The sequence below is a fragment of the Chinchilla lanigera genome, unplaced genomic scaffold, assembly GCF_000276665.1.
Source record: "Chinchilla lanigera isolate Chin_1 unplaced genomic scaffold, ChiLan1.0 scaffold00050, whole genome shotgun sequence".
Classification (NCBI taxonomy): Eukaryota; Metazoa; Chordata; class Mammalia; order Rodentia; family Chinchillidae; genus Chinchilla; species Chinchilla lanigera.
The window spans coordinates 7,235,778-7,260,087 of NW_004955451.1; the positions used below are offsets into that span (position 1 = coordinate 7,235,778).

The window sequence follows — 24,310 nt, forward strand, 5'->3', positions numbered from 1 at the left end:
CTTGCTGTTGGTGGACAGATTGCTTCGGGACAGCATGAGAGGCGCATATGCGGTATAATGTGGATGAGAGATAGGGTAGCTAGTCATTGTGAGTCAGTAGGACCTTGTGTGTCATCCTGAGACAAACTAGCCTTGTCCTCTGAGATTTAGTCATCGCATGGTAAAAGTAACTTTTTCAGTATTTCTGTGAAGATTGAAGCTAGATATTAAGTGCCTGGTGTATTTACCTAGTTAAGAAACTAGAGAGTATTCCAAATAGGTTGTGGTGAAGGGCTACATGAAAGGATGTCTAAACCCTTAATATTTTAGCTCTGGAGCACAGTTCTTTACCCTTTATTCATAGGTCGTTTTCATGTTTGGTAATTTTATGTAAAGGCTTATTGAAATGCATCATTTTGGCTCTAGAGAACCTTCAAGGTCAGTTCCAGAACACTCAGGTTGTGCATCAGATAAATGACTGATCTGGAAAGTAGGGTCGCAGTGTGCTGCTTGCCATTCTGTAGCTTTTTATTCTCATGTGCTTGAATCCGAGAAACTCACAACCATGAAATGGTTGTCTTTAGATTTATTAAAGTACTGTTCATTAAATTCTTTATTATGTTTGGCAGAGGGACTTTCAAAATGGAACATAATTTGTTTGGTTAGTGTATTGTTTTCTTCTTTCAGAAGAAAATGGTAGTTTTCACTAGCTCTGACTTTGAAACTCACTTAAACCCCTTTTGATCGTAATTGGCAACGCTGCGTGGTTATGCGGTATATATAAACTCAAGCACACAGTTTGCTTCTTGCACTCAAACCCCTAAATTATACCCTTGGATAAAAATAGGAAGTAAAGTAAGGCAGCTATTTCCCCTATTCCAAGCCTTCTCCTCCTGATGTTACTGCTTGGTAGGCCTTGGCTACGAAAACACCGAGAATGAAGTGTAAGTCACCGCTGGCCATTTAGTGTGGCAGAAACGAGGAAGTGCCAATTCTGTCAGGCACTACTGTAGGCTCTGCAGATCCAAATGTAAGAAAAACTTGGTCCCTGCTTTTGAGGCTTATTAGTGTAGATGGTTTGGGCAAAACTGTACGTTGAATTTTAACAGTGTGTTTCTTAGAGTTTTCATGTACTTCACCTATTTCATCATGTGATGATTCTTGGAATTGTAGTTTGTACAAATGCAAAATGAAGAGACAAAGCTCTTTCCTTAGGACTGCTGTTCTTTACCCCTGATCAGATGAGGCCCCAAGTTGCACTTATATCTGTCTTCAGTTTCACTTTATTATAGCTCTGGATTGAAATGACAGTAAAGGGGAACAAAGGGAAAGACATGGGAGGGATTTCACTCAATTTAACTACAGTACTTCTGGCAGAAAACATTTTCTAGGTAGCATGTGGAGTTTCATGCCTTTTCAGGCCTAGAAGAAATGCTAGCTCATCCTTTCACAATCATGGTATGTTAGGTAAAGAGGCCTAGTGGCCTCATAATAAGAAATGCATTTCATTTGAGTAGTTATAAGTTTTTATTTCTCTTTCAAAATAAAAAAGGAAAAGCTGGCATGTAAATGACCTAAGTATTAAACACATAAACTAAAGTAACCATCCTGTTCTTTCAGGTATAAAGTGGTTGAGCTCTTTTTCTATCTCACAATGGGATTTTCTCCAGCCTTGGTGGTGACATCAATGGTAAGAAGTAAATTTATAATTGTAGTCATTTTCTTTGTATTAGTGGGATTCATACATGACTGTACCTTTTTGAAGTTGGGACATGTCCATTAGCTAGCTAGAGACTAAAAGAAAAAAGCACAAATAACACAGTGTGCCAGCAACTTGCATTGGGTGCTGAGATTGGAGAAACTGTACATCTAGGTATATTTCTTCCCTTTTTATATTCTTCAGTATTTATTTACTTAAGATAATCTATTTTTCACCCTACCACATTTTCTCAACCCTTCTCCCAAAGAGGCATGTTATTATATGAAGGTAGATATTTCTGCTTGAACTACTTGGCTTCTTAACACTAACTCTCTGGAAGAGGGTAAATTTGGAGGTATCTTAAAATGAAAACAATACAGATTAACAACTTGTAGAGTCTCAACAGTTAGAAGGACCTTCAAAGGCATCTGCTTCAGCATTCTACTGGATTATCTTTCAGATCTCTTTCCTGTTATTTTTGTCTTTCACTTGATTTTAAGTCATATTTCTCTACCCAAAGAAAGTTTTTTTTTTTTTTTTTTACACTTTAGTTACTTTTTGAGAACTTTGATATGTAGCAGTGTTACAGTACCTTTAGTAGGCAGTTGCATTATGTATTTTAAATTCCTTTTCACATTGAATTTCTGTTTAGAAATCTATGTGTATCTGTCACTTTGAAAGAAATATGTATCGCTTCAATCTCCATCCATCTGGGTACTTGTTCCTTTATGTACGCCATTGTCTTATGCTCTGTTTTCTTTGCCATTAACTAGTATGATAACCAAAGAGGTTTCCATGTGTTTAGTTTGAACCCCTCTTTCCTCCTGCAATGGTCAGGAGAACTGTACCTGTGATTTTGCTCCTGAACTCATAGAAGCAACATAAGGACATAATTCTACTATATATATAGCACTTGCCTTGGTCACAAGTATACCTGTAGGAGTTAAAACCTGATTCTGTTTTATTTTTTTTTTTTTAATTTTTGCAGGGAATATGCCTTATGAATATGTAACAAAATGTGTTTCTTTTGAGATGCAGGGCTTATAAAAGCTTTAGTAATTACTTAGTACCAAAAGTACATGTGGGTTGGTTAGTAGAGGTAGCAGAGAATGCTGAGGAGAGAGGCAAATGAAAAATAAGGAAATGTCCATGATGGCCATATAATCAGAGAGTAATTCAGGACACCCAGAGCAATAAAGCAAAGTCTATGTAGATCAGTTACTAGTTATTAGAATAAAATTTCAAGTAAATTCCCTTTGGGTATTATAAGAGCAGGTTTGTCTAGTATTTGTAGTGTCCCAAATCTTTAATTGGCATTTTCATAAGTGGTATAATAGTAGGTGACTCATGTTTATGATAACCTGACAGGATAAACCCCACACTGCCTTCATATAGTTTAGAATTCAGCAGGCAAATACAATTCATACTCAATAAGAGGCTGTAATAAAATTCTGTAATGTCTTTGGGGAAAGTTCAGGCTGCTGTGGGAACACAAAACAGCAGTGCCGGTGCTGATGTGGAGAGGTGGGCAGAGGTGAGAGGTGGTCAGAGTGAAGCGAGTGCTCTAGGTAGAGAATATAACATGAGAGAAGGCTGAACCGGGGGAATCCTCCAGCATCTTTGATGAACTGAAAATAGTTCTGTGTCTGCAACATGGAGTGTGCAAGAGATGATCACAATGTACAGTCAATCAGTGTTTAAATTGCAAGTGTATTACAAATACACAGTGCGTGTTTAATTTTCTAAAATTTATTACAGTAGCGACATTTTGCCTTTACTGTCCCCCAGATAGTCCCTCTCATTTCACTTATCCCCTTCCTCTTGCGCTTTCTGACGCAGTTCTAGAAGGCTTTAATGACTGTGTTTATGAGGAATGACAAAAAATACGGTGACTGCTGCTACTGAGTGCCATCCAGTGGAGAGACAGGCTTGTAAAAACGTGACACTGTCCTTGTTCACCTTATTCACTGGGCCTGGCACCATGTGTCTTGTGGATCTTTCAGAGTCAGAATGCCCATGAAAGGTAAACGTCTTAAAAGGGTCATTGGAGAGCCAGACAGCACAACCGAAGACACTCATGAAAAAGGACTTCCAGAACTGCTTCAGAAAGTGACAAGGGAGGGCATAAGTGTGTTAAAGTGAGAGGGGACCATTTTGAAGGGAATTAATGGCAATGTGTCTTTTACAGTAGTAATTTTTTTAAAAAACGAAGCATTCGCTATAATGTTTGATGGCGTCGGGTATATTCCTGTTTGATATGTGCTCATGCATGGTGGGTAGGGCGCAGGTGGCGTAAATCTTGTAGAAAAGCTGGGGAGCTAGACAGAGTCCCAGTCACAAAAGAACACATAAGCCACCTGAACCGACAGCATGCCAGTGTCAATGAAGGCCCAGAACTCTGGCTCTCGTCAGAATCATGGCCATTGGACTTTAACCCACATGCCGCAAAGAACTATAAAACTGGAGAAAGAGTCAAGGTAACTGTTTTTTAGGCATTGGACATAGACGCCGACAGTCTAGGGCTATGATCTTGAGGGAAGAGTAACCAAAAAATAAACTTCAAATTCTCCGTGTTGTTTCCCTGGACACTTCCCAAATAGCAACAAAAGGAAGTGGAGCCAGAAAGTGGAAGAAGAAACAGAAATTGGCCTTTCTGACTGTGAGACAGCTGCATGGGGAGTGGGAGAGAAGCGAGCTACTGAGGGAAGCAGCTCCAGAAATGTATAGGAGTTCTCTTGACCGGAATTAAGGTGCATTTGTGCAGAGCAAGACTCTGCAAGCTCTGGTTGAGAGTAACTATTTGAAGGTCATGCCAGAAAGTGCTTAATGCAGGGAAGCATTGGCATTTCAACCAGCCATGCTGGACATTGCAAGCATTCAGGTGACCATACCAAAACCACACCTTAGGAGCAGTGCTACTGTAGCTCTAGACTGTCAAAACTGTGCCCCATACCAACCTCAGAATGGTCGGATTGCTCCTTCAGTAAGCTGCCTGCCAGAACAAAACCATCCACAGAGGAAGACCACAAAATCTACACTCTGCAGACTTGATACCTACCATCTCAAACAGACACTAGGAGATAGGCAGGACACAGGAAAATGACACATACCTAAGGAAAGAAAGGTCAAGAGGAGCAGACCCAGACATGACACTTTGAAATTTGTATGCAAGCATGTTACAACATAATGAGTAAACAAGTGAGGGATCTCAGGAAATGAGTGGAGACTACAGAAAGCAAACCAAATAGAAACTCAAAATCTAAGAACTGTACTTTCTTGAGGAGAAAATATGTACAACAGATTGGTTACTGTAGCAGAAAAGGTGCATGAACTTGAAGCCAAGTCCATAAAAACTACACAAACTGAAACACAACCGAAACAAGAGTAGTTAAAAAATGGATAGCACCTTAGTAATCTGTTGGACCATATCAAGTGGTCTAATGAAGTATAAGTGGACTACTGATTGAAACTTCCAGAAGTGGTGAAAAATGTCAAGCCACAGATCCACAAAGCACGATGAAGCTAGAGCAGGATAAATGTAAAAAGAATACTGGAGCATTCCTGCTGAAATTACTGAAAAATAATGAAGAAAAAAATAATCTCAAAATCAACTGGAGGGAAAGAGCAAGGAGAGAAGAGCGACCACTGGCTTCTCATCAGATTTGGGGATCAAGAACACAGTGTAGAGGCACGCTTAAAACAATGAAAGGGAAAACCCTATAACTGCAGCTAAAATTTATAACAGTACTGCTAAAAATAAATCAGAAGTGTGGAAAATGATTCATTTGTGAGTGAATACAAAAGACTTCCTCATTTTTTTAATTTCTTCAAAAGGTAAGTCGAGTTATAACATATAGAAGCCCAGTATGTGACAACAAAGGATGGAAGTGGAGAAAATGAAGTGTACTATTGTAAGGGCCTCATCCTTGTGTGGGACGAGGCATAATAATAAAGATGTAGAAGAGCTGACATTTAAATTTTTAAAAAATATTATAGTAAAAGACACATTGCCATTAGTCAAACTCAGTCTATTCCCCCTCCGTTCAAAACACACTCTTCCCATCATTCTTGCCAATTTGTTTTGTTTTTGAGAGAAGGTCTTGTTGTGTAGCCCAGGCTGGGCTCAACTGATGGCAGTCCTCCTGCCTCAGCCTCCCAGTTTCTGGGATTACAGGTATGTACCACCACACTGGGCTCTTGCCACTTTCTGGAGCACCCCTGCATATCCTCTTTAATAACTGTCTTTATGCGCTATGATCAAAAAATACAGTAAATGCTGCTATTGAGTACAATCCAATGGAAAGGAAGGCTCATAAAAACATTACAATGTGTTCTCGTCCACCTTATTTGCCAAACCTGGCATTGTGCAAGTGCTGGCTCTTCCTCAACATCAAAACGACTATGAAATGTAAACATTTTGAGTTGGTTCTGGACACAGAGACAGTCATGACAGCTCAACTAAAGATGCTCACAAAGGAGGGCTTCTAAAACTGCTTCTAGAAAGTGGCAAGAATAAAGTGTTCTGAGGGGGATTAATGGAAATATGTCTTTTTATTGTATTAAGATTTAAACACATCTTATTTGGCACATTTCATATTGTGATAAGGATGTACTTTGTCACCCATAGAATAACTGTCAACAAAAAAAACATAGCAGAAAGGTAAATAGTATGGCTAAATGGCCAAGAAAGATAAAATAGAATATTCAATTTAATTTAAGAAATCAGGATAAGAGTAACATGGTAATAAAGCATAGATGAAATGAAAAGAAAAATGAATTGTAAGATGAGGGTCATAAAAGAAACTGTGTTAATAATTATCTGTATTATACAATATAGAATAATAGTTATGAAAATGAACTGAACATTCCAATTAAAAAGCAATGATTTTTAGACTGGGTTTTAAAATGTAAGACTCTGCTATATGTGTTCATGTGAACACACTTTAAATATAGAAAAGCAGATCAAAGGATGGAGAAGAAAACACTGTAAAAGTACTATCATAAGAAAACAGAAATGGCTATTTAATTTCAGTCAGAGCAGATATGAAGATAAGAACTTTTAACTGAGATGAAGAGAGGCAGTTCAAAATAAAGGGCCATTCCAGCTGAAGAGGGTGTGTAACCTAGCAGTGCAGCTTGAAGTGCAACAAAAATCTTAACAAGTAAATCCACAATACAATTGGAGAGTTTAATAATCTTCTCTCAGTAACTGAATGAGAAAGTAAAAACATGGGTGAATGAAGCAATAAGATAGATTTGTGTAACACAGTCCGTGGGATAGCCTAATTGGCATGTCAGAATACTCCACCCAGATACTGCAGTACACAAATGCTTTTGATCAAAATAGATAATATGCTAAGTCATAAAGTAATCCTCAGTGAATGTCAGAGAATTGAAATTGTAGAACAAAAATGTGGAGAATTCCCAAATACTTGAAAATGAAACAACACAGCTGTATCTAAATTCCCAGGTCTTTGGACTAACTGATGATGAAAAGGCAACATAACAATTAATGAGCTGCAGCCTGAGCAGTACTGGTAAGGAAATGAACTGCTCTGTATGTATTGTTAGCATGATGACTAGTTTTGTCCACTTGTCTAGGCCATGGGTACCCAGGTATTTGTCAGATATCAGTTGATGTGCCATCTGAACCTGAATAGCTCAACAGCCACTGAAGTTCACTGTATCCACTGCACTGTTCCACTGGTGCGTTTCTCTCTGGAGGCCCCTGGGGTCACCAGTTGCCATTGTGCATCTGCAGGTTTGATCTACCCTCCCCCACAGTGAGTCAGGGCTCAGTGAGAAAGTGCCCCTGACAACCTCCTTCTTTGTCCAGGTCTCTCTTTCATTCTCCCTGTGGGCTTAATTCTTGCTTCAGATCCTTCCTGGGTCCCAGGGACCCGCTTCCCCCTTCTTCGTTTCCTCATGTTGCTTGGAACTCAGAGCAGCTGCTGGGTGGCTCCATCTAGCAGCTCTCAGTGTCAAGGTGAGGCTGCCAAGTTCAGCTTGGTGGGAGATCAAGAAGCTGAGTTCAAGCCGGCAGGAGGCATACAGAGTATTGCAGGCTGAACAAATTGGGTTCCAGCCTCGCAGTCAGTGGTACTGAAGGTGCAGGCATGCTGGGACTGTCCATTATTCTGCTGGCTTGCTAGGATTAATCAACACAGATCTGGACTCTGTCAGCTGACTTTGTCTACCAGTGACAGCAGAGATACACCTTGAAGTGGGCTTTTTGTTTTCTTATTTTCCTCTTTTTTTTCTTCTTGTTTTTGTTTTGTTTTGTCTTATTTTTTTCTTGATTATTCTTGTTTTTATATGAGAGTGAGCAATGTTTCTAGTTTTGTTGTTCTGTTCTGTTCTTGTTTTTATTTCTTCGTTCTTTATTTCCCTCCTGTCTCCTTCATCAGTGTCCCAAAGTTTACATAATCTGTATCTGTCCTCCAGCCTTGCTTCTAATCTCTTTTTCTTCCGTTTCTCTATTTTTCCCCTTAACACCTTTTAAATTTTCTCCCCTGAGGATAAAATAATTGCCATACTTAGGGCTTATTTACTGTATATAATTCTCTGGATTGGTTTAGATTTTGTATAAAACCACAAGTCTTGTTCATATGGTTAAAGGTGGCAAATAATAGTTACTACAGTTTAATTTTCTAGGCTGTTTGATGCTATTATTATTGCTGATTGTACTACTTTAGCCAAGCTGACATAATTGTTCGAATCAGTTGTTCTTCCTGGTATCCCAAGACTGAGATTGACTAAGGGTAGTAAAAATACTATAGGCCAGTGCCAAAGAATCAGGGTCTAAGGCAAATAGGAAGCAGCTCCTCATCCACAATAAATTGAAGAGATAAGGTCTTGCAACAGACCCAAAAGCCAGCTATACCTGGAAGACATCTCTGAGATATAGTCATTTCCTAAGGGTCCTAAATACTAACAATAAAGCTACTTGCCATCAGCAATTTACAAACATTAACCCAGGAATTAAACTAAAAATTAAAAAAAGAAAATATTAGAGTTGGTAAAACTTAGGTAGATTGTTCAAGAAACACAAAAACCCATAAAATACCATTATGAATAATAAAATAGGGAACATCACTATAGATCCTACAAATATTATCAGGATAAGAGGGGATATACTAAATCAGCTTTGTAACCAAAAAAAAGCAAGTTAGATGAAATGGACAAATTCCTTGAAAGACAGTTTGCCCCACAGGTGACTCAAGAAGAAAGAAAAGATCTAGCTAGTCATATATCTTTTAAAGATTAAATCTATAACCAAAAGCTTCCTACAAAGGTAACCCCAGGCCTTGAGAGCTTCACTGATAAAGTCAATTGAATATTTAAGGTAGATATATTACCAGTTCTACACAAAATGTTTCAAAAAGTAGAATGAAGGGATTGCTTCCTAATTCCCTAATCATAAGAAATATTATTATTACCCTGACAACAAAATAACACAAAGATATTACTGGGGAAAAATAAATAAAACTATAAGATAATACTTTTCATGAAACAAATTTCACCAGAATATTTACAAATTGATTCATCAGTATATATGAAAATGTACAATACATCATAATCAAGTTAGATTTTTTTCTAGGACTGCAGAATTGGTACATCACTTAAAAATCAGTCATTGAAATTTATTCCATTCAGTCACTGAGAGAACTGAGAAGAAAAACATTACTCATTTCAGTAGATACAGAAGAAACATTTAACAAAATTCAGTATTTTGTGATGTTTTAAGAAAAATTCTACCAACTTGAAAACTTCATAAATGTGGTAAATTAATTTTATGAAAAACCTGCTGGCTAGTATCATACTTAAATGATGAAATGCTGAATGGAACAGTGTCTGTCTTGCTCCTTCTGCTCAGCATTAAACTGAGGCTGTAGCCATGCAGTAAGGTGAGGAAAGAACTAAAAGGCACGTATAGTGGAAAAGAATAAAGGGTAAATCTGTTTATTTACAGATGACATTGATCATGTGCGTATATAGGAAATCTTAAGAGACCCACAAAAAGTTACTAGAACAAAAGCAAATTTAGCTAAGTGGTAGGATGAAAGGTTAAAAGAAGTAATTGCAGTTTCATGTATTTGAAATTAAAGCAATTCAGTGGGAGAATGGAATTTTTTTCCACAAATAGTATGGGACAAATATAAACTTCAATTTCACACCATACACAAACATGAATGTGATGGCTCAAAGACCTAACTATAAAGCCCAAAGTGTAAAGTCCCTAGAAAATATAGAAACTTCAGGAAACGTAGGAGCATCATATCATCCCAGTTTTGGGAGAGGCACAGGTTGCTTGGGCCACATAATACTGTAAGATGGACTTTAAAAATTTTGCTTCTCAGAAGGCACTATTAAGAAATGAACAGGCAAGCTGGAATCTGGGAGAAATAGTCACTCTTGTTATAGATGGCAATGGTCATACATCCTTAAAGCAAGTGTGTATGTTATGTATGTATTTCCAGATCAATAATAAAAGGACAATCCTATAAAAATGGGTGAAATATTCGAACATTTCACAAAGAAAAATACGCAAGTATCCAGTGGACCTTTCAAAAGGTGTTCAGTATCACTAGCCATCAGCATAGTGAAAATTACAACCCGGTGGAGCTACCACTGCACCCTGGAAAAGACAGAAAACTCCAGGACTAGCAAGGATGTGAAGTAACTGGAATTTCATAATATATTGTAGGGGCAAATATAAAAGATAACTATTTCAGAAAATTGCTTAGTTATAAATGATTAAACCTACATTTATTCAGTGACTTAATAGGTAATACCCAACAAATAAAAATATTCATGTACATTTTTTATTTGGAAAACGTACATCTTTTGACTTGAAAAATAATGTAAATATTTTATTCACAGTAGGCCCCAAAGAGAAAGAATTAATTATATTGACTACATCAATGGACTACTAAGCAATAAAGTAGAATGAATGAATATGTAACAGTAAATGCGAGAATCTCCACAAATGTCAGACAGAGGAGAAGAGAAGCCAGGTGCAGAAATGTGTATCTAGTGTGTGTTAGGTGAAGTTCTAGAACCTGGTCTTTGGTAACACCAGTAACAATGGTTACCTTGGGCTCCGGGGGTGTCCAGCATTGGGAAGGGAGTCCAGAAAACTTTAGGGGCTATATGGGTGTGCACATTTATCAAAAATCGTGTTATGCGTGTGAGATCTGTACCTTAGTCTTTAAATCAGTCAACAGATTTTTAACACCTTCCCCCCGACCCCAGCCAAAAAAAAGTTCAGAAACGAGACCATCTCAATTCACATATTGATTCTGACACTTGAAAGCTACGTGACCCTGAGCAAATTACTTAACCTCTCTGTGTTTTTTGTCATTCCCCACACCCCCATCTGTAAAATGGAGATAATAGCAGGACCTAAATTAGGGTTGTTGTGGAAATGAAGTTGGGTAAATATAGGGAAGTGCTTCAGATGGTGCCTGCTACTTAGTAACCATAACGACATAGCTAATGAAGAAAACTCTTTTACAATTAACTGTTTTAGTCCCTGAAAGTTGGTAAGGTCAGTGTTTCTCCATGAGCTATTCATAGGTAAACCAATTTGTGTATTTGGTTTGGTCTCCTGCTTATTTTAATAGAAATAGAAAGAAAAAGTGATTCTGTCAAAACAGCCAGAATTAAAGCTGGTATCTTTCAAAACAAGAGTGGACAGCCCTTTGTGACTGCCCAGGTTCCTTCGCTGCTCTGGTCTGTGATTACTTGGGAAGTCCTGCATCCCTTAGTGAATCTGATGAAAACCTGAACCCTATCCTAGAAAAGTGTTCCTAATGCGCATGGAGAATTTTGTCTAGTGCATATTTGTTGCTCTGTAACCTTTAGGAAATAATAATAAATGTCTATGATATATATATTTTTTTTATTCATTTTTGAAAAATCTGGCCAAAATCTGTTGTTACTAAGGATGGGAAATCTGATCAGTCAACATGGGTTGGCTCCCTCCACTTCTTTGGGAGCTTACAAAAACCTTGTAACTTTTAACATGAATGTTTTTTGTTTTTTGTTTTTTATTTTAACATGAATGTTAAAAATAGGACTGATCCACACACCTGGTCCTTAGCTCCTGCTCATCTGTTGTTATCACTGCTTTTAGCCTAGGCCCGGGAAGCATACAGCTGAGGTCAGCTTCCCTTTGCTCTTGCTGGGTTTGACCAGAAGACCTGCTGTAAGGCTCACAAGGCTGCCGTGATCAGTACCCAGGCCTGCAGGTCAGGCGGCCTTTCTGTTGTGAGTCCTCAGAAATCCAGGGCACTGACTTGTTTCTTTGTCAGCTTCCAAACACCGCCTCTTGTCTTTCCCCTCTCGTTCATACAAGCCACTTTAATCACGTAGGTGGGCCTCGATTTGGAAAACCAAGAGGAGCTTAAAAAATTTCTTGGTGTCAAAAAACACAGTGACTACTAACTTCCTGTTCAGCTCAAAGACAAAAAAAGACTGGAAACATCTAGGAGGTTAGGGAAATACCTATGACCTTGGACGTCTCTTTCTAGCTATGATTTTCCTGTGTTGGCCATAAGGAAGCTATAAACTCGCACAAGCCAGGAAGTCTGAAAAAGCAATCATTATGGTGTTTGAAGAGGTCTAAGGGAAGCACAAACCCCGGCTGATATGTAAATTATCAGTAGAGTAGTTTGGGCCTGTCTGCCTGCCTAGGGGAGCAAGCTTTTAAAGGGGAAGATGAGAAGCAAGAACTGTACTTCATTAAAGTGAGCTGCTGTGTCTGCTACGATTGCAGTCTGCTTAAGCATGCACTCAGGGAGCAGAATGTGCTGCTTCCTAGTGTGTGGCTGTAATGTTCGATCTGATCCAGACCAACTGGAAGGGTGACCCAGGTGAAGGACGAGAGACTATGTTTCTGGTTGCTGTTTTCAGCTTAGCATTCTGGTCACACTGAGCTTCTGATTGTCTAGAAAATCAGGAGCCTAAGGACGTGACAGTTACCTCTGTAGCTTGTCACATCACAGTAACATCCAACGCTTTTCTGTTTTCTTCCTCTGTTGACAGAACAACACCGACGGACTTCACGAACTTGCGTGTGGGGGCTTGATATATTGCTTGGGAGTTGTGTTCTTCAAGAGCGATGGCATCATTCCATTTGCCCACGCCATCTGGCACCTGTTCGTGGCCACGGCAGCTGCGGTGCATTACTACGCCATTTGGAAATACCTTTACCGAAGTCCCACAGACTTCATGCGCCATCTATGACCAGTCTGTACTAGGTCTCCAAACCAGTATTATCTCAGTTATGGCACTTGGGGTGGGGTAAGAGCTGAAAATTGCACAGGGTGGGAGAAACCAACCGCACTGACTTTCTTTATATCTTTTGAATATAATTACTGTGAAAGTGTAAAAGCTGTGTCCTGGGATGTTCCCCCCGACACATAGCAAACAAATAAGGTAGAGAATTAATTATTTATTCCATCGCACTGTCTTGAAGGACTCTGGATAGATCTGGCCAGCTGATGTTTACAAACCAGAATTTTGTATTTTCATTTTACAGATTTTACTACATGGGTTTTCTAAATTATTAGGTGAGGTTGTAAAAGTCAGTGCAATAAGAAAACTTCCTTTTTAAGAAAAAGAAATTCTTTCTATCCCTTTCCCATTCACTGTAAAGAATCATGGAAAGAACTTACACTACTCTTTACCATGTTTCATCTTGGCATAACATGGTTATTTTTTAAATAGAAACTTTAGGTTTTTGTAAATTTTTTAAAGACTGTTTCATTGAAGCACATCTCTGCGGTTCCTCATTCATGTTGTAAATTTTTGCAGCAAGCGATCAACATTCCACAAAGGAACAAACATTATACCTCTTATGACAGTTTTATGAAACGTGAAGAAATTGCCAATTTTTAAAGACTACAGTTTTCCAAACTTTTCTGCCAACCTCTAACTCTGAATTCAGTGCTGTTTGAGTCCATATACAAGACCTAGTTTGGTTCACCGGTGATGGGAAAGTATTTTTTATCATTCACTTTTTCAAGAGATCCAACTTTTCTCTATGCCTTTGCCATGTTTCCTTCAGGGTCTCTTTTGGTAGTGGATGAGTATCCCGTCTGTATTACGACAGTCTTGTGGGAGTGGCTATCTGCTAAGCTGTATGATACAATACATAATTGTTTTTTGCCTGTGTGGTGCCCGGTGGTAAAGTCATTGTCACTTGGCTTTCTTGTACCTGTTTGATACTCATTTTAAATTGTGGAACTAGTTGCATAAATTCACATTCCTGCCTTCCTTCTGCATCTCTCAGTATATTGCTTTTTGATTTTGTTTTTGTTTTATCACAAAAAAAAAGATATTTAAAGAATTGACAAGTAGAAACTCATGTCTGTGGTCCATGAGTTATATCCTGACTCAGTGGAGTGGTATTTATATATGTATATATTATTTTTTGGTTTTCCCTCGTTGTCTTATATTAAGATTAACATATTAGTTGCTCTATTGGTGTTTTAAGAAATGAAATAACCTTGCGTTTAGATCAGGTGCCCATATAGCCTGTTTTTCTAGTAATGGGCTTGCTCACTGGAATTGTCAGTTAACGATAAGCTGACTAACTGAAATTTTATACTGATGTTGCTTTAAAAGAGAATTTATCTGATGTGTACGTTCAGAACTGTTTGGTGAGGCATAGGGGAATAAGAAACAGAGGAACTGACACTTGCTGGTGAATTCTTAAAAAGGCAAGGTACCTAGTGATGACACCAGTCACACCACCCCTAGATGCATGATTCTAAACATCTGGATGCCTGTTGTTTTATTGTGTGTGTTTTGCTTTTAATATGTTAACTTTTTGTGGATTCTTTGAAAGTCTGCTCAAAAGTAATACTGTCAAAACCACTAAAATATATGTAAAATATTGTGCTGTAGATTGAAATAAAATTGTTACTTGAATTTGTTCCACTGTGTCTAAATCAGATGACTGGAAGTAATAGTATGTATTTGAGAACTCAAATTCATCTAGCATTTATAAGTTGTGTACTAATTTAAAAAAAAAAAATCAGAGTGGAATGAAAAACAAACATACCCTTTCATTTAGAATTTGCTGTCCTTCCTCTGAATAATTGAACTGCCAGAGCCAGCTCAACACACATTATCAACTTAAAATATGGGAGTTGGGTCTGAAGATTTTAAGTGTTATAGATGATATGTCCTTACCAAGAGAAGCCTTTTGGTTTAGCTCACATAATATGAGTTACATGATTTATATAACCAACCAGGCACATATCCTGCCATAAGCCTAACCACTCTGCCTGTTAGATGTCATTCTCCCTCTTCTACGGTGCAAGAAACAAGGGTCAGAGATTGAATCGCCTCATCCTAAATCAAAGGGCTGGGATATAGGAATCGAGGTCTTACCAATTTCAAAGCCTCCCTATTAGTCATACACTACTGTATTTCTAAAAACAAATCAAAAACAAAAAAGCTTGAACAGAAAACTCATAAGGTATGGACATGGGAAAGAAAACACTTTTTGTACAGTTTAGAGGCTCAGCTAAATCTCCATCCAATCTGATTTTGAGAACTGAATATCAAAGCATTATTATTCCCAAGAATTCTATAGTTCGCTGGGGTGACATCCATAGCTAGAGCATCCACCCACGATATATAGTCACCTCCCTCCTGTGCGTGGCAGACAAAAGCTATATCTAATGTCAGTTAGGCAGTTTATCACCTGCCCGAATTCCTCCAGGCATATTTTCCTTATCCTATGTAAACTGACTTCATTATCTTTTCCTATTCTGCCACCATGTCCTTTTCTCTGACATTTCTCATCTTGTTTAATAGTGCGGCCACGGCCATCCATCAATCCCTGATTTTTCTTCTCCCGTTCCCCACATCCAACAAGGCAGCCACAGCTGTTACTTCCGCCTTATTGATGACTCCCTGAACACATTCCTCACTTTCTTTTCCACTGCAAGGCCCTAAAAAGGCCTAGGTAGCAATCTGCAGTCGACGGCAGCTACCTCCTCACTTACACCCCTCATAGGAGCTGGTCTTCCATGCCATTACCATCATCTTCCTAAAATAAATCCCACGTCTCCCCTGCCTCACAACTTGACTATTAGCCTGTAAAACTCTGCCACATGCCTTAGTGTGGACTCTTAGCATGCTGATTACTGGTGATCTCCACTGTTCCATAGGAGCCCCCGCCACACACACGCCTTCGCACAGCTCTGCTGCAGAATTTCTCATCTTCCTCCCCAGCACCTGTGCCCTTCCACTGCCTTAACTGTACTTGTGTGCCTACCACTGCTCAGGTACAAAATGTTCTTAAGCCAAGCCCCTCTCTTACCTGCCCCATTCCAGTTCTCCATCAGACGCCAGATCCCTCTGCTGTGCTATTGACCCAAGCCCCATGCATGGGTAGCGGCCTTCTTTGATTCCATGGGGCTGATATTCCTGTCATGTTGCATCCGTAGCTTTACTGTCTCCTCCTCTGTGATTTTGGGACCCAACTCTTCAAAGCAGGGATGTGTCTCCTCCACATCCCCTCCCAGCTTCCAGCATAGCACTGGCTTCAGGGTAAAGGTAGTTTGGTAGATGAAAGATAACAGGAGAAGTATGAGCGGTGTGAAGGAGAACAACCAAGTTCATCGTATGTATCATGGGTGCCGAGCTGGGCTCTTGCTGACCAGCTGGACCAAGGCTTAGCTTTTTTGGAACATTTGAAGCAACCACAGGAAAGTTAATGAGAAACTAAGGTGCGAATATTAGACATTGTGCTCTAAGGAAAAGTCAAGTTCATTTGTTAAAGCTTTTATAAAATCAACTATGAACATTTTAGGAGCTGGGAAAATTACTTTACCTACTCTGTTTCCCTCTAGCTCTGCTTTTCTGAACCTGAACTAAGCAGAAATGACACTCAGTGCTACATCCCTCAAGCCTTCATGTAGATTATACTAAAAAGGGAGTAACTTTAATATTAATATTTCACACATTTTACCCTAAAAATGTCACTATCTAGAAAATTCTTTGGGAAACATAGACAAGAAAATTAAAACTTACCAGCTTATTCATCCTGATATGTGTTCATATACTTCTTGTTCATCTTTTCTCCCCCTACTTACAGGACTTAGTTGTATTTTTTTTTATATTTTTAAATTTTATTTCATTTTAAAGAGAAAAAAACAATGACACAGAATTTCAGAACACGATAATAGGAGATTAACAAGGGTTAATATATTGTGTATTGTTATCTGCAAAGTAGTTGCTCAGATTCCAAGATATAGGCAGTAAAAATTAAACAGTATAAATATGTGGTTTTAAAAAGTTTTAAATATGCCTTTCATAATGAGATAAGATTTTTTAAAATGGGCAGAAAAGAAACTAGGAAAAGGCCCTACCTCTGCCTTCTCAGCTGTCTGCCGTGTCTTTTTGGGTCCTAGGACTTTCTGTGGAGCCCTACCTATAGTTGCTTTTTGATTTTTTTTTTTTCCTGGAGTCTCTTGGTTTTCTAATGCTAGCTTGCTTCCTCCATTTTATTTGGTTCTAGTATTATTATACCTCAGGTTGGTATGTGATTTGTAGTTGCTAAGTGACATGTCCATACTTCTTAAACCCTCTCTGAGTTCCTTGTATACGTTATAGTTTCCTAGACATTTGGGGTCAGTTTTTAGTAAAGCCCAGCTGTTGAGAACAACTCCTTTTCCTTCTTTCCTGATCTGCTGGTGAAGTCTGGGATAGCTGTGTGCCAGGAACAAGGGTGCTTGTTCTAGAAACGAGCAACAGATTTCTACATGACTAGCAGGAATGGCGAGACTAATCAATGTTGGAAAACAAAGCAGAGCTTCTCCCCTGGGCAGTGCCAGTTCTGGGGTAACGGGACAGAGCTGCCACTTGCAGGTGGCTCTAACCCTGGGGTAACAGGAAAAAGCTGCCACCCTGGGCAGTTCTGACTCTGGGAAACTGGGTAGGCTATACCCCTTTGTGACCCCGGCATTAGGTGGGGTACACATAGCCCAGCCCTAGTTGGGGTGCACTGCTTATGTGAGTGGCCCCGGTTTGTGGCATGTCATGCATGGGGCATGACCCTGGGGTAAGGCAGGCTGTACATGTAGTGTCACCCTAGAATGAGGTGGGTGACTCAGGTAGCCTGACCTTATGATCTAAAATAGGATCCCATATTTTCTTGTATTTCTTCTCTGTCCCTCTTTCCAAAAGTACACAGGAACTCTTAAAGGCATATTATACATCTTTAACTTTATCTGTTAACATTCTGCAAGAATTTGACCTCTAACACAACATAAGAGCAGCTCCCTGACTATACTTTATATTTCAAAGTGCTCGATATCCAGATAAAATTATGATACTTAAACCTACAGCTTCCACTTTAATACTGGTGTAACTGACCTGGGTGTTCAACCACTAAAGTTTGGAGATAAAGGTTAAAAAGATGACTAAGAGGACAGCCAGTACTTTGGCCCTTCCCTTCCAAGGTTAACCGGGACCAGAGCATGATGGGACCCCTCTACAAAGATCCTACAACTCTGATGAGTCATCCAACCTCCCAAGCAGGTAGCTTGTGGACCCCGGAGGACATGCATCAACCAGTGTACATTGCACGGAAAGGAGGATCACTAAAAAGGGGGCTGTCCCCATGCTCCCAAAAGAAGCCATATAATCAAGCAAAGACTGTGACCCATCCTGGCAGAAGACACTGATAAAACAAAAAGACTATAGAGGAACGAAGCAGCTCCTCACATGGCCACAGAAATAACCCCTGAGGAGCCTGAACTGACCTTGACAAATATAGAGAGAAAAATTAATTTCAATTAACATAAGTCTCACTTTAGCCTGGTCTTTTTTTTTTTTTTTGGTTTTTCTCCAGTACAGGGAACCGAACTCACGACCTTGCGCTTGCCAGGCAGGCGCTTTGCCGCTGAGCTAAATCCCCAGCCCTAGCCTGGTCTTAAACACCCATCAAAAAAGTATAACCAAAATTTTATAGACAGATAGGAATAATACTAAATTAAAAGCTAGGCTAGGTATAAAACAGGTCTCCAAATATGACACCAGCCCATGGTGGCAGTCTCTGACTACTCCCGTACCTCACAGCCAGAACAACTTTTGATTACCATTCTCACTAGCTATTCAAAAATGTCTTTCTGCCTCTCTTAATATATTCTCATCAGGATATTTAAAGTACTGCTTAGGCTAAGATTTAGCTTTTTGTATAGGCGTGCCTATAAAATAAAAATGGTAATACAAACACTGCAGATACTAGTCGCTATTACTTCTGTGTTATAAACTTTCTGTTAGCTACTTCAGACTTTGTGCATTTATATTATCTAGAGCCAATCATTACAAAAGGTCTTCAAAATAGAACCCCATAATAAAAATTGTAGTGTGCCAAAGGTCAAGAAAATAGATAACATTTATTTAGTGCATGCCTTCACCACTGCTGTGGTTAACATAAAAATACATTTAATTTCTTATTGATAAAATAGGGAGGAATTTGTGCTCTTAAGCTCCCTCTGTTATTTTTAGATCAATGTCTCAATAAATAGAGGTTAATATTAAAGATAAAGGGTTATGCTGACTTCAGCTATTTTTACAGCCACTATTCATCAATATTCTACTACAAATTTCTGGCCCCAACCTGTTAAACCAGGTTATAAAATAGAGCTTAAGCATCAATGACTTGCTGGTGTCTTTGCCCTCTTGCTCGTGACTATGAAAAGACGGTCCTTCATCAAACAACAAAACCCATTTCCTTTTTCTCCTTTTAATCAGTCAGGGTGAGACTTTTGATCCCTGCCTAGGTAGGATCAATGCCTGTCCTCAGTCTAAAGCAGTTACAGGAAGACAAAATAGGTCTTTTGCACTCCTTAAGAAGGAATTAAAATAAATTAATTAAATTAAAAAATTAAAAAAGAATAAGGAATAAAATCAGGGGGGGGGGGGGAAGGGGAGGGGAGGTAGAAGGAAAAGAATTAGGCAGAAAGGAGACAAGGACAATCACAACGTTAAAATGAAACCTACAGCTTCAGGACACAAGCCCGGTTTTGATTTCTTTTTCCTTTTTCATCTCCAAGAACAGAATAAGCCAGGGCAATTTCCCTTCACCTGTCAACAGATCCCTGCCTCACCTGTAAATTAGGATTTCCCCTGTAAATGGACCAATATCTTGCTGTGGGGGTTGAAAAGGGGTGCATCATTTCTCTCAAACAATGATCTAGGCAGAACTGAAGCATGGGGTCTGCTTCCCCACCAAACCCAAGAGGACAGATGTCCACTACCGAAGAGACACATAACAAGCCGAGTGTGGTGGTGCAGGCCTATAGTCCCAGCACTCAGGAGGCTGAGGCAGGAGGATCACCAAGAGTTCAAGTCAAGCCTGAACTACATAGTGAGATCCTGTCAGCAAACAAAACAAACCCACACATAATGATTCCCACTTCCAAATTATAGTGTGTCTCATTTCTCTGCGTACCCACGTTCCAGTCTTGAGTGTCCTAAAATTTTTGCCTACTAAACCCTGTCCATGCCTCTTACTGACACTCCTAAAAATTCTTTTTTCACTATGGGACCCAGCAAACCATCAAGCATTCTATCTTTAGGGTGGGTTAAGTTCTTCCTCTCAGCTTGAGGAACCTCTCAAAGCCGTACTTTATAATTTTATGTATCTGACTTTATCTAGTACTGCTTTTTCTCCACCTATTATATGAATTTCATAGCCAGATTTTAGATTTTTTTTTCGTTTTCTTCCCTTTTCTTTTTTCACTAAATTTGAAGCCTGGGTCTCATGTACACCAGCAACTTAGCCAGAATTTTGAATGATTCCATTATTTTTCAGAACTGAAAGTGCAGCCTATTTTGTTTAATCAGTCACTTAATTTTAGATTTTTTTTAGCTTTATTACTCTTATAAACAATGCTTAACAGATGGAGCTTAAGAGCACAAATTCCTCCCTGTTTCATCAATAAGAAATTAAATGTATTTTTTTGTTAATTACAACAGTGGTGAATAAATACACTAAATAAAAGTTATCTATTTTCTTGACTATTGGGGCATTAAAATTTTTATTATGGAGTTCTATTCTGAAGACCTTTTATAATGATTGGTTCTAGATAATATAAATGTACGAAGTCTGAAGTAGGTAACAGAATTATCCATATTTATGATTGAATTTTAGGAGTAATAATAAACAATTGAGTGTTTCTTCTGTATCGGGCAGTGTGCTAGTTTACATAGATTATTTAATCACTATGGAACACCTTATAGATAGGTAATTATCCTACCTCATTTCACAGATGAAAACTCAGGCAGACAAGACAGGTTTCCTTGCCTAAGGTCAGTAGCAGGGCCCCACTGAACCCAGGCAGCCTTAAGTCTATTTTCTTTCTCAGTTCAATTTTTGGGCCAAAGGTTCGTGAATAGGTTAACGCAAAGGAAGACCTTTTAAAAACACAGCTCCTTCCAAACCTGTGCATTTTATCTGGGTGTCCTCAGGATATGGCTTCTCTTCCTATGTGCGCATTAGTTAGCGAGAAGAGTAGGAAAATTTCCAAATGCAACTGGCCTCAAAGAAGTTCGTTCACCTCCTCCTTGTGAAGAAAAATAGTTTCCCAGGAGGACCTGGGGAGTGTTTTTAGTTTAACAAGGTTAGGATTACTGCATTCATGTCTTTCTGCTGCTTCTGCTGTTTTAAATAGACAGTGCCGATATGTTCTTACATTCTGTGCCATTGCCACCTACATCCCCGCACTGTCTCAGGGGCGGTATTTTTCCATGAAACAGCGCCACTGTGCATTCTAGCTGCTTTGCAAGGGGAGCTGGGCTGTTCTCATCAGGGGCCTGCTCCGTGCAACAGAACACACCCTCATTCTGCCGCACACCTCATTATCACTTAGGCTTTCACTGTAGTCACAAGCCATGAAGTCAAAGCAGACTGCCTGGGCTTAAGGGGGACTTGGGAAAATATGCTTCAGAGCCTTCCCCAGTCTCCTAGAAGAGGAGGTTCTACGCTGTTCTGCTTCAGGCCACCCTTATTACACCTGATCCGCATCAGCCAATGAAGAAGTCAGCAAAGTGTTTTCTCTGGAAGTACTTGATTTTCTGAAAAGCATTCTGGTGTTTTCTGAACCCCATTGGTGAGCTGAGTGTCAAGTCATTGTGGAACCAGGCAGCCTGTGACGAACGTGCTGGGTGAGCTTCAGCAAGTTATGTATTACCTTTGCGCCCCAGTTGCTGTCTGTAAAAGGGGTGTATCATTTCTTTCAAGAACGGTCATAAGGATTCAAATCTATACTGGAAGTATCCAGTTTATGCAGGCTGACGTGGTACTGACACTAAATAAAATATTCAAGTGCTGATCTTCCCCACTGGGGGAAGTTTTTCTTGCTGAATAACCTGAAGGAACTCTTGAAAACCCTTTGGCACATTTTGTTTTTAGCTCTTAAAAACAGTCCTGGATCAAACAATGATCAAGGTAAAACTGAAGCACACGGTCACCCCAGGCTTTCTAATGGTTTCCTAATAAGCAGATGTTCTTTAAATATTCAGTAGTTCCTCGGACAAGAAGCTGAGTATTCAAGGAGAAAAGAGGAATATGCGGCTCTTCTTTTATGCCCAGGCGGGAGTTGCATATGCTACTTTCTGAAACAGAAGGCCTGAAGTCAAGCAGACCCACACTCTGTCAGATAGGACACTTTAGTCACCAGCTATTGTCCCCTGAGCATGCCTCTTGGCGTGTTCCATCCAACCAACCTTTAGTGGCTTATTAAAGAATTCCTCCCAAGTACACTACTAGTCATGTCTCCTCTGTCTTATTTCTTCTCCAGTGATATCAAAGGGCCCCTTATTGGCACATTCATTCAACAAATATCATCAACCATGTTCCAGGGATGGGTCTAGGTACTGGGGATGCTATAATGAAAGAATAGAAAGCAGACTGCCTGTTGCTCAGCTAGATGCTTCTCTGCCCCCACTCCTTTAATCCACATTGGACACCTTGCGGAGCTTCTGTGGACCTGTCTGTTAGCACCCTACAGATGGATACCTGTGGCTTGTGGACGCAAAAGTGTATATAGGCAAGTAGCAAGGCTGCAAACTTACCTACCTTGTCAGCAGGGGAGCATACTTTTTGCAATACATTTGGGGGTTTTTTGGTGGTTTGGTTTTGTTTCATTTTCTCTTTTTGAGACATGGTTTCACTATACAATTTAGACTGGCCTTGAACTGGCTTTGTAGTCCAGGCTGGCCTTGAACTCGCAACAATCTTCCTGCCTTAGCCTACCCAGTGCTGGGATTACAGGCATGCACCACCACACCCGGCCTTGCAGTCAATACACTTGTGCATCTTTTGGCTGAGTTCAAATTACTGGTCTGAGAATTAGCACTCCCTTTCGAGAGCACCAAGGCCACTTATTACTTAAAGGCCCCTGTAATGAACTCTGCCCTCGAGTGAATAACCCGCAGGCATGAATGAATCAGCCTCTACTCAGCTGCTCTTTTGAGTGTGTCAGGCTCATTGGAAGTAAGGTTTACTTATCCTGCCGGACAAGGGATGATGAATGAGAAACACCTGCCGGGCCGAGATATTTTCCTCGTGTATGGTGTCTGGGGTGCCTATGGGCCCTCTGTCATTCTCCCCAGTCCTACAGTGTGTCATAATTGGGCTAATGACTGAAGGAGGGAAGTCTCTGCCCTCCAGCTTCACACAGTCCCCTGGGGAGAAGGACCTGGGAACAAATTAACAATTATAATGCAGTGTTTGTATTGGCTGCTGCTGTCTCAGGAGGGAGTGACCGACCCTGCACAGGGGAAACAGAAGTCCTCCCTGCAGAAGCAGTATTTCAGCTGAGACTTGAAATGTGAGTGAGCCATTGCCAAGGAGACAAGAAGTGAGGGGGCAGTGGCAGAGGCAGGGGTGGGGGAAGAGGACATTCCAGGCACGGGAGCAGCTGGGTTTCAGAACGGCATGGGGTGCGCTTGGAAAAATACTGCGTGCCATGTCAGGAAAGGGACTGGCTGAGTTCCTCCTCGGGGCATGGCCTTTCTTCATGTTTTACACACATACTGACTTATCTGTTATAGGGGAATGAGGGTGGTGGGCTATCTATGCATGTGCATTGTTTTGCAATCCACTGAGTCCTAGAAAGATGCCTTCGTCTTAATATTTGGGGGCTCCATTGCTTCTTATCTATTCTTTACAACCATAAACCTCCATGATATTCTTATGGAAGACAAACATTTTATGGTTCATCTGAATGAATATCTCTTTGTTACTATATTGAGAAAAAGTATGGTCGAATATGTTATGGGTTGGTTGGACGGGTCATCCATGGTTGAGAATTATCCTTTGCTGTTGACATAATCGGGACCTGAGGGTATTTACAGAGACCTTGATTCAGGCATCCAGTTCATTCAGTGAGCTCCTCCTACATGCCAGATGCTTTTTCAGGTGCTGGAGTTCGGGCAGTGAACAAAGCCAAGATAAACCCCTGGCTCATGGGACAGACATTCTAGATAGGAGGAAACAGACAATAAACAAAATGTAGAAGGAAAACGTGCAGTGTGTTAAGTGGTGACGAAGTGTAGGAGAAGAATCAATAAGGAAAGAGCCATGGGGACAGCTGAATG

The 24,310-nt window shown here is 39.9% G+C and overlaps 1 protein-coding gene across 3 annotated transcripts in view; it reads left to right on the forward strand.

Annotated features, from left to right (window-relative positions):
• Positions 1 to 24,310, forward strand: part of Mmd (monocyte to macrophage differentiation-associated) — an 86,547-nt gene that overhangs the window by 14,622 nt on the left and 47,615 nt on the right. For all 3 annotated transcript variants that reach the window (XM_013519307.1, XM_005394083.2, XM_013519306.1), the window contains exon 6: positions 1,600 to 1,669. In XM_013519307.1, the coding sequence (XP_013374761.1) occupies positions 1,600 to 1,669 (70 nt within the window). The remainder of the gene's footprint in view (positions 1 to 1,599; positions 1,670 to 24,310) is intronic.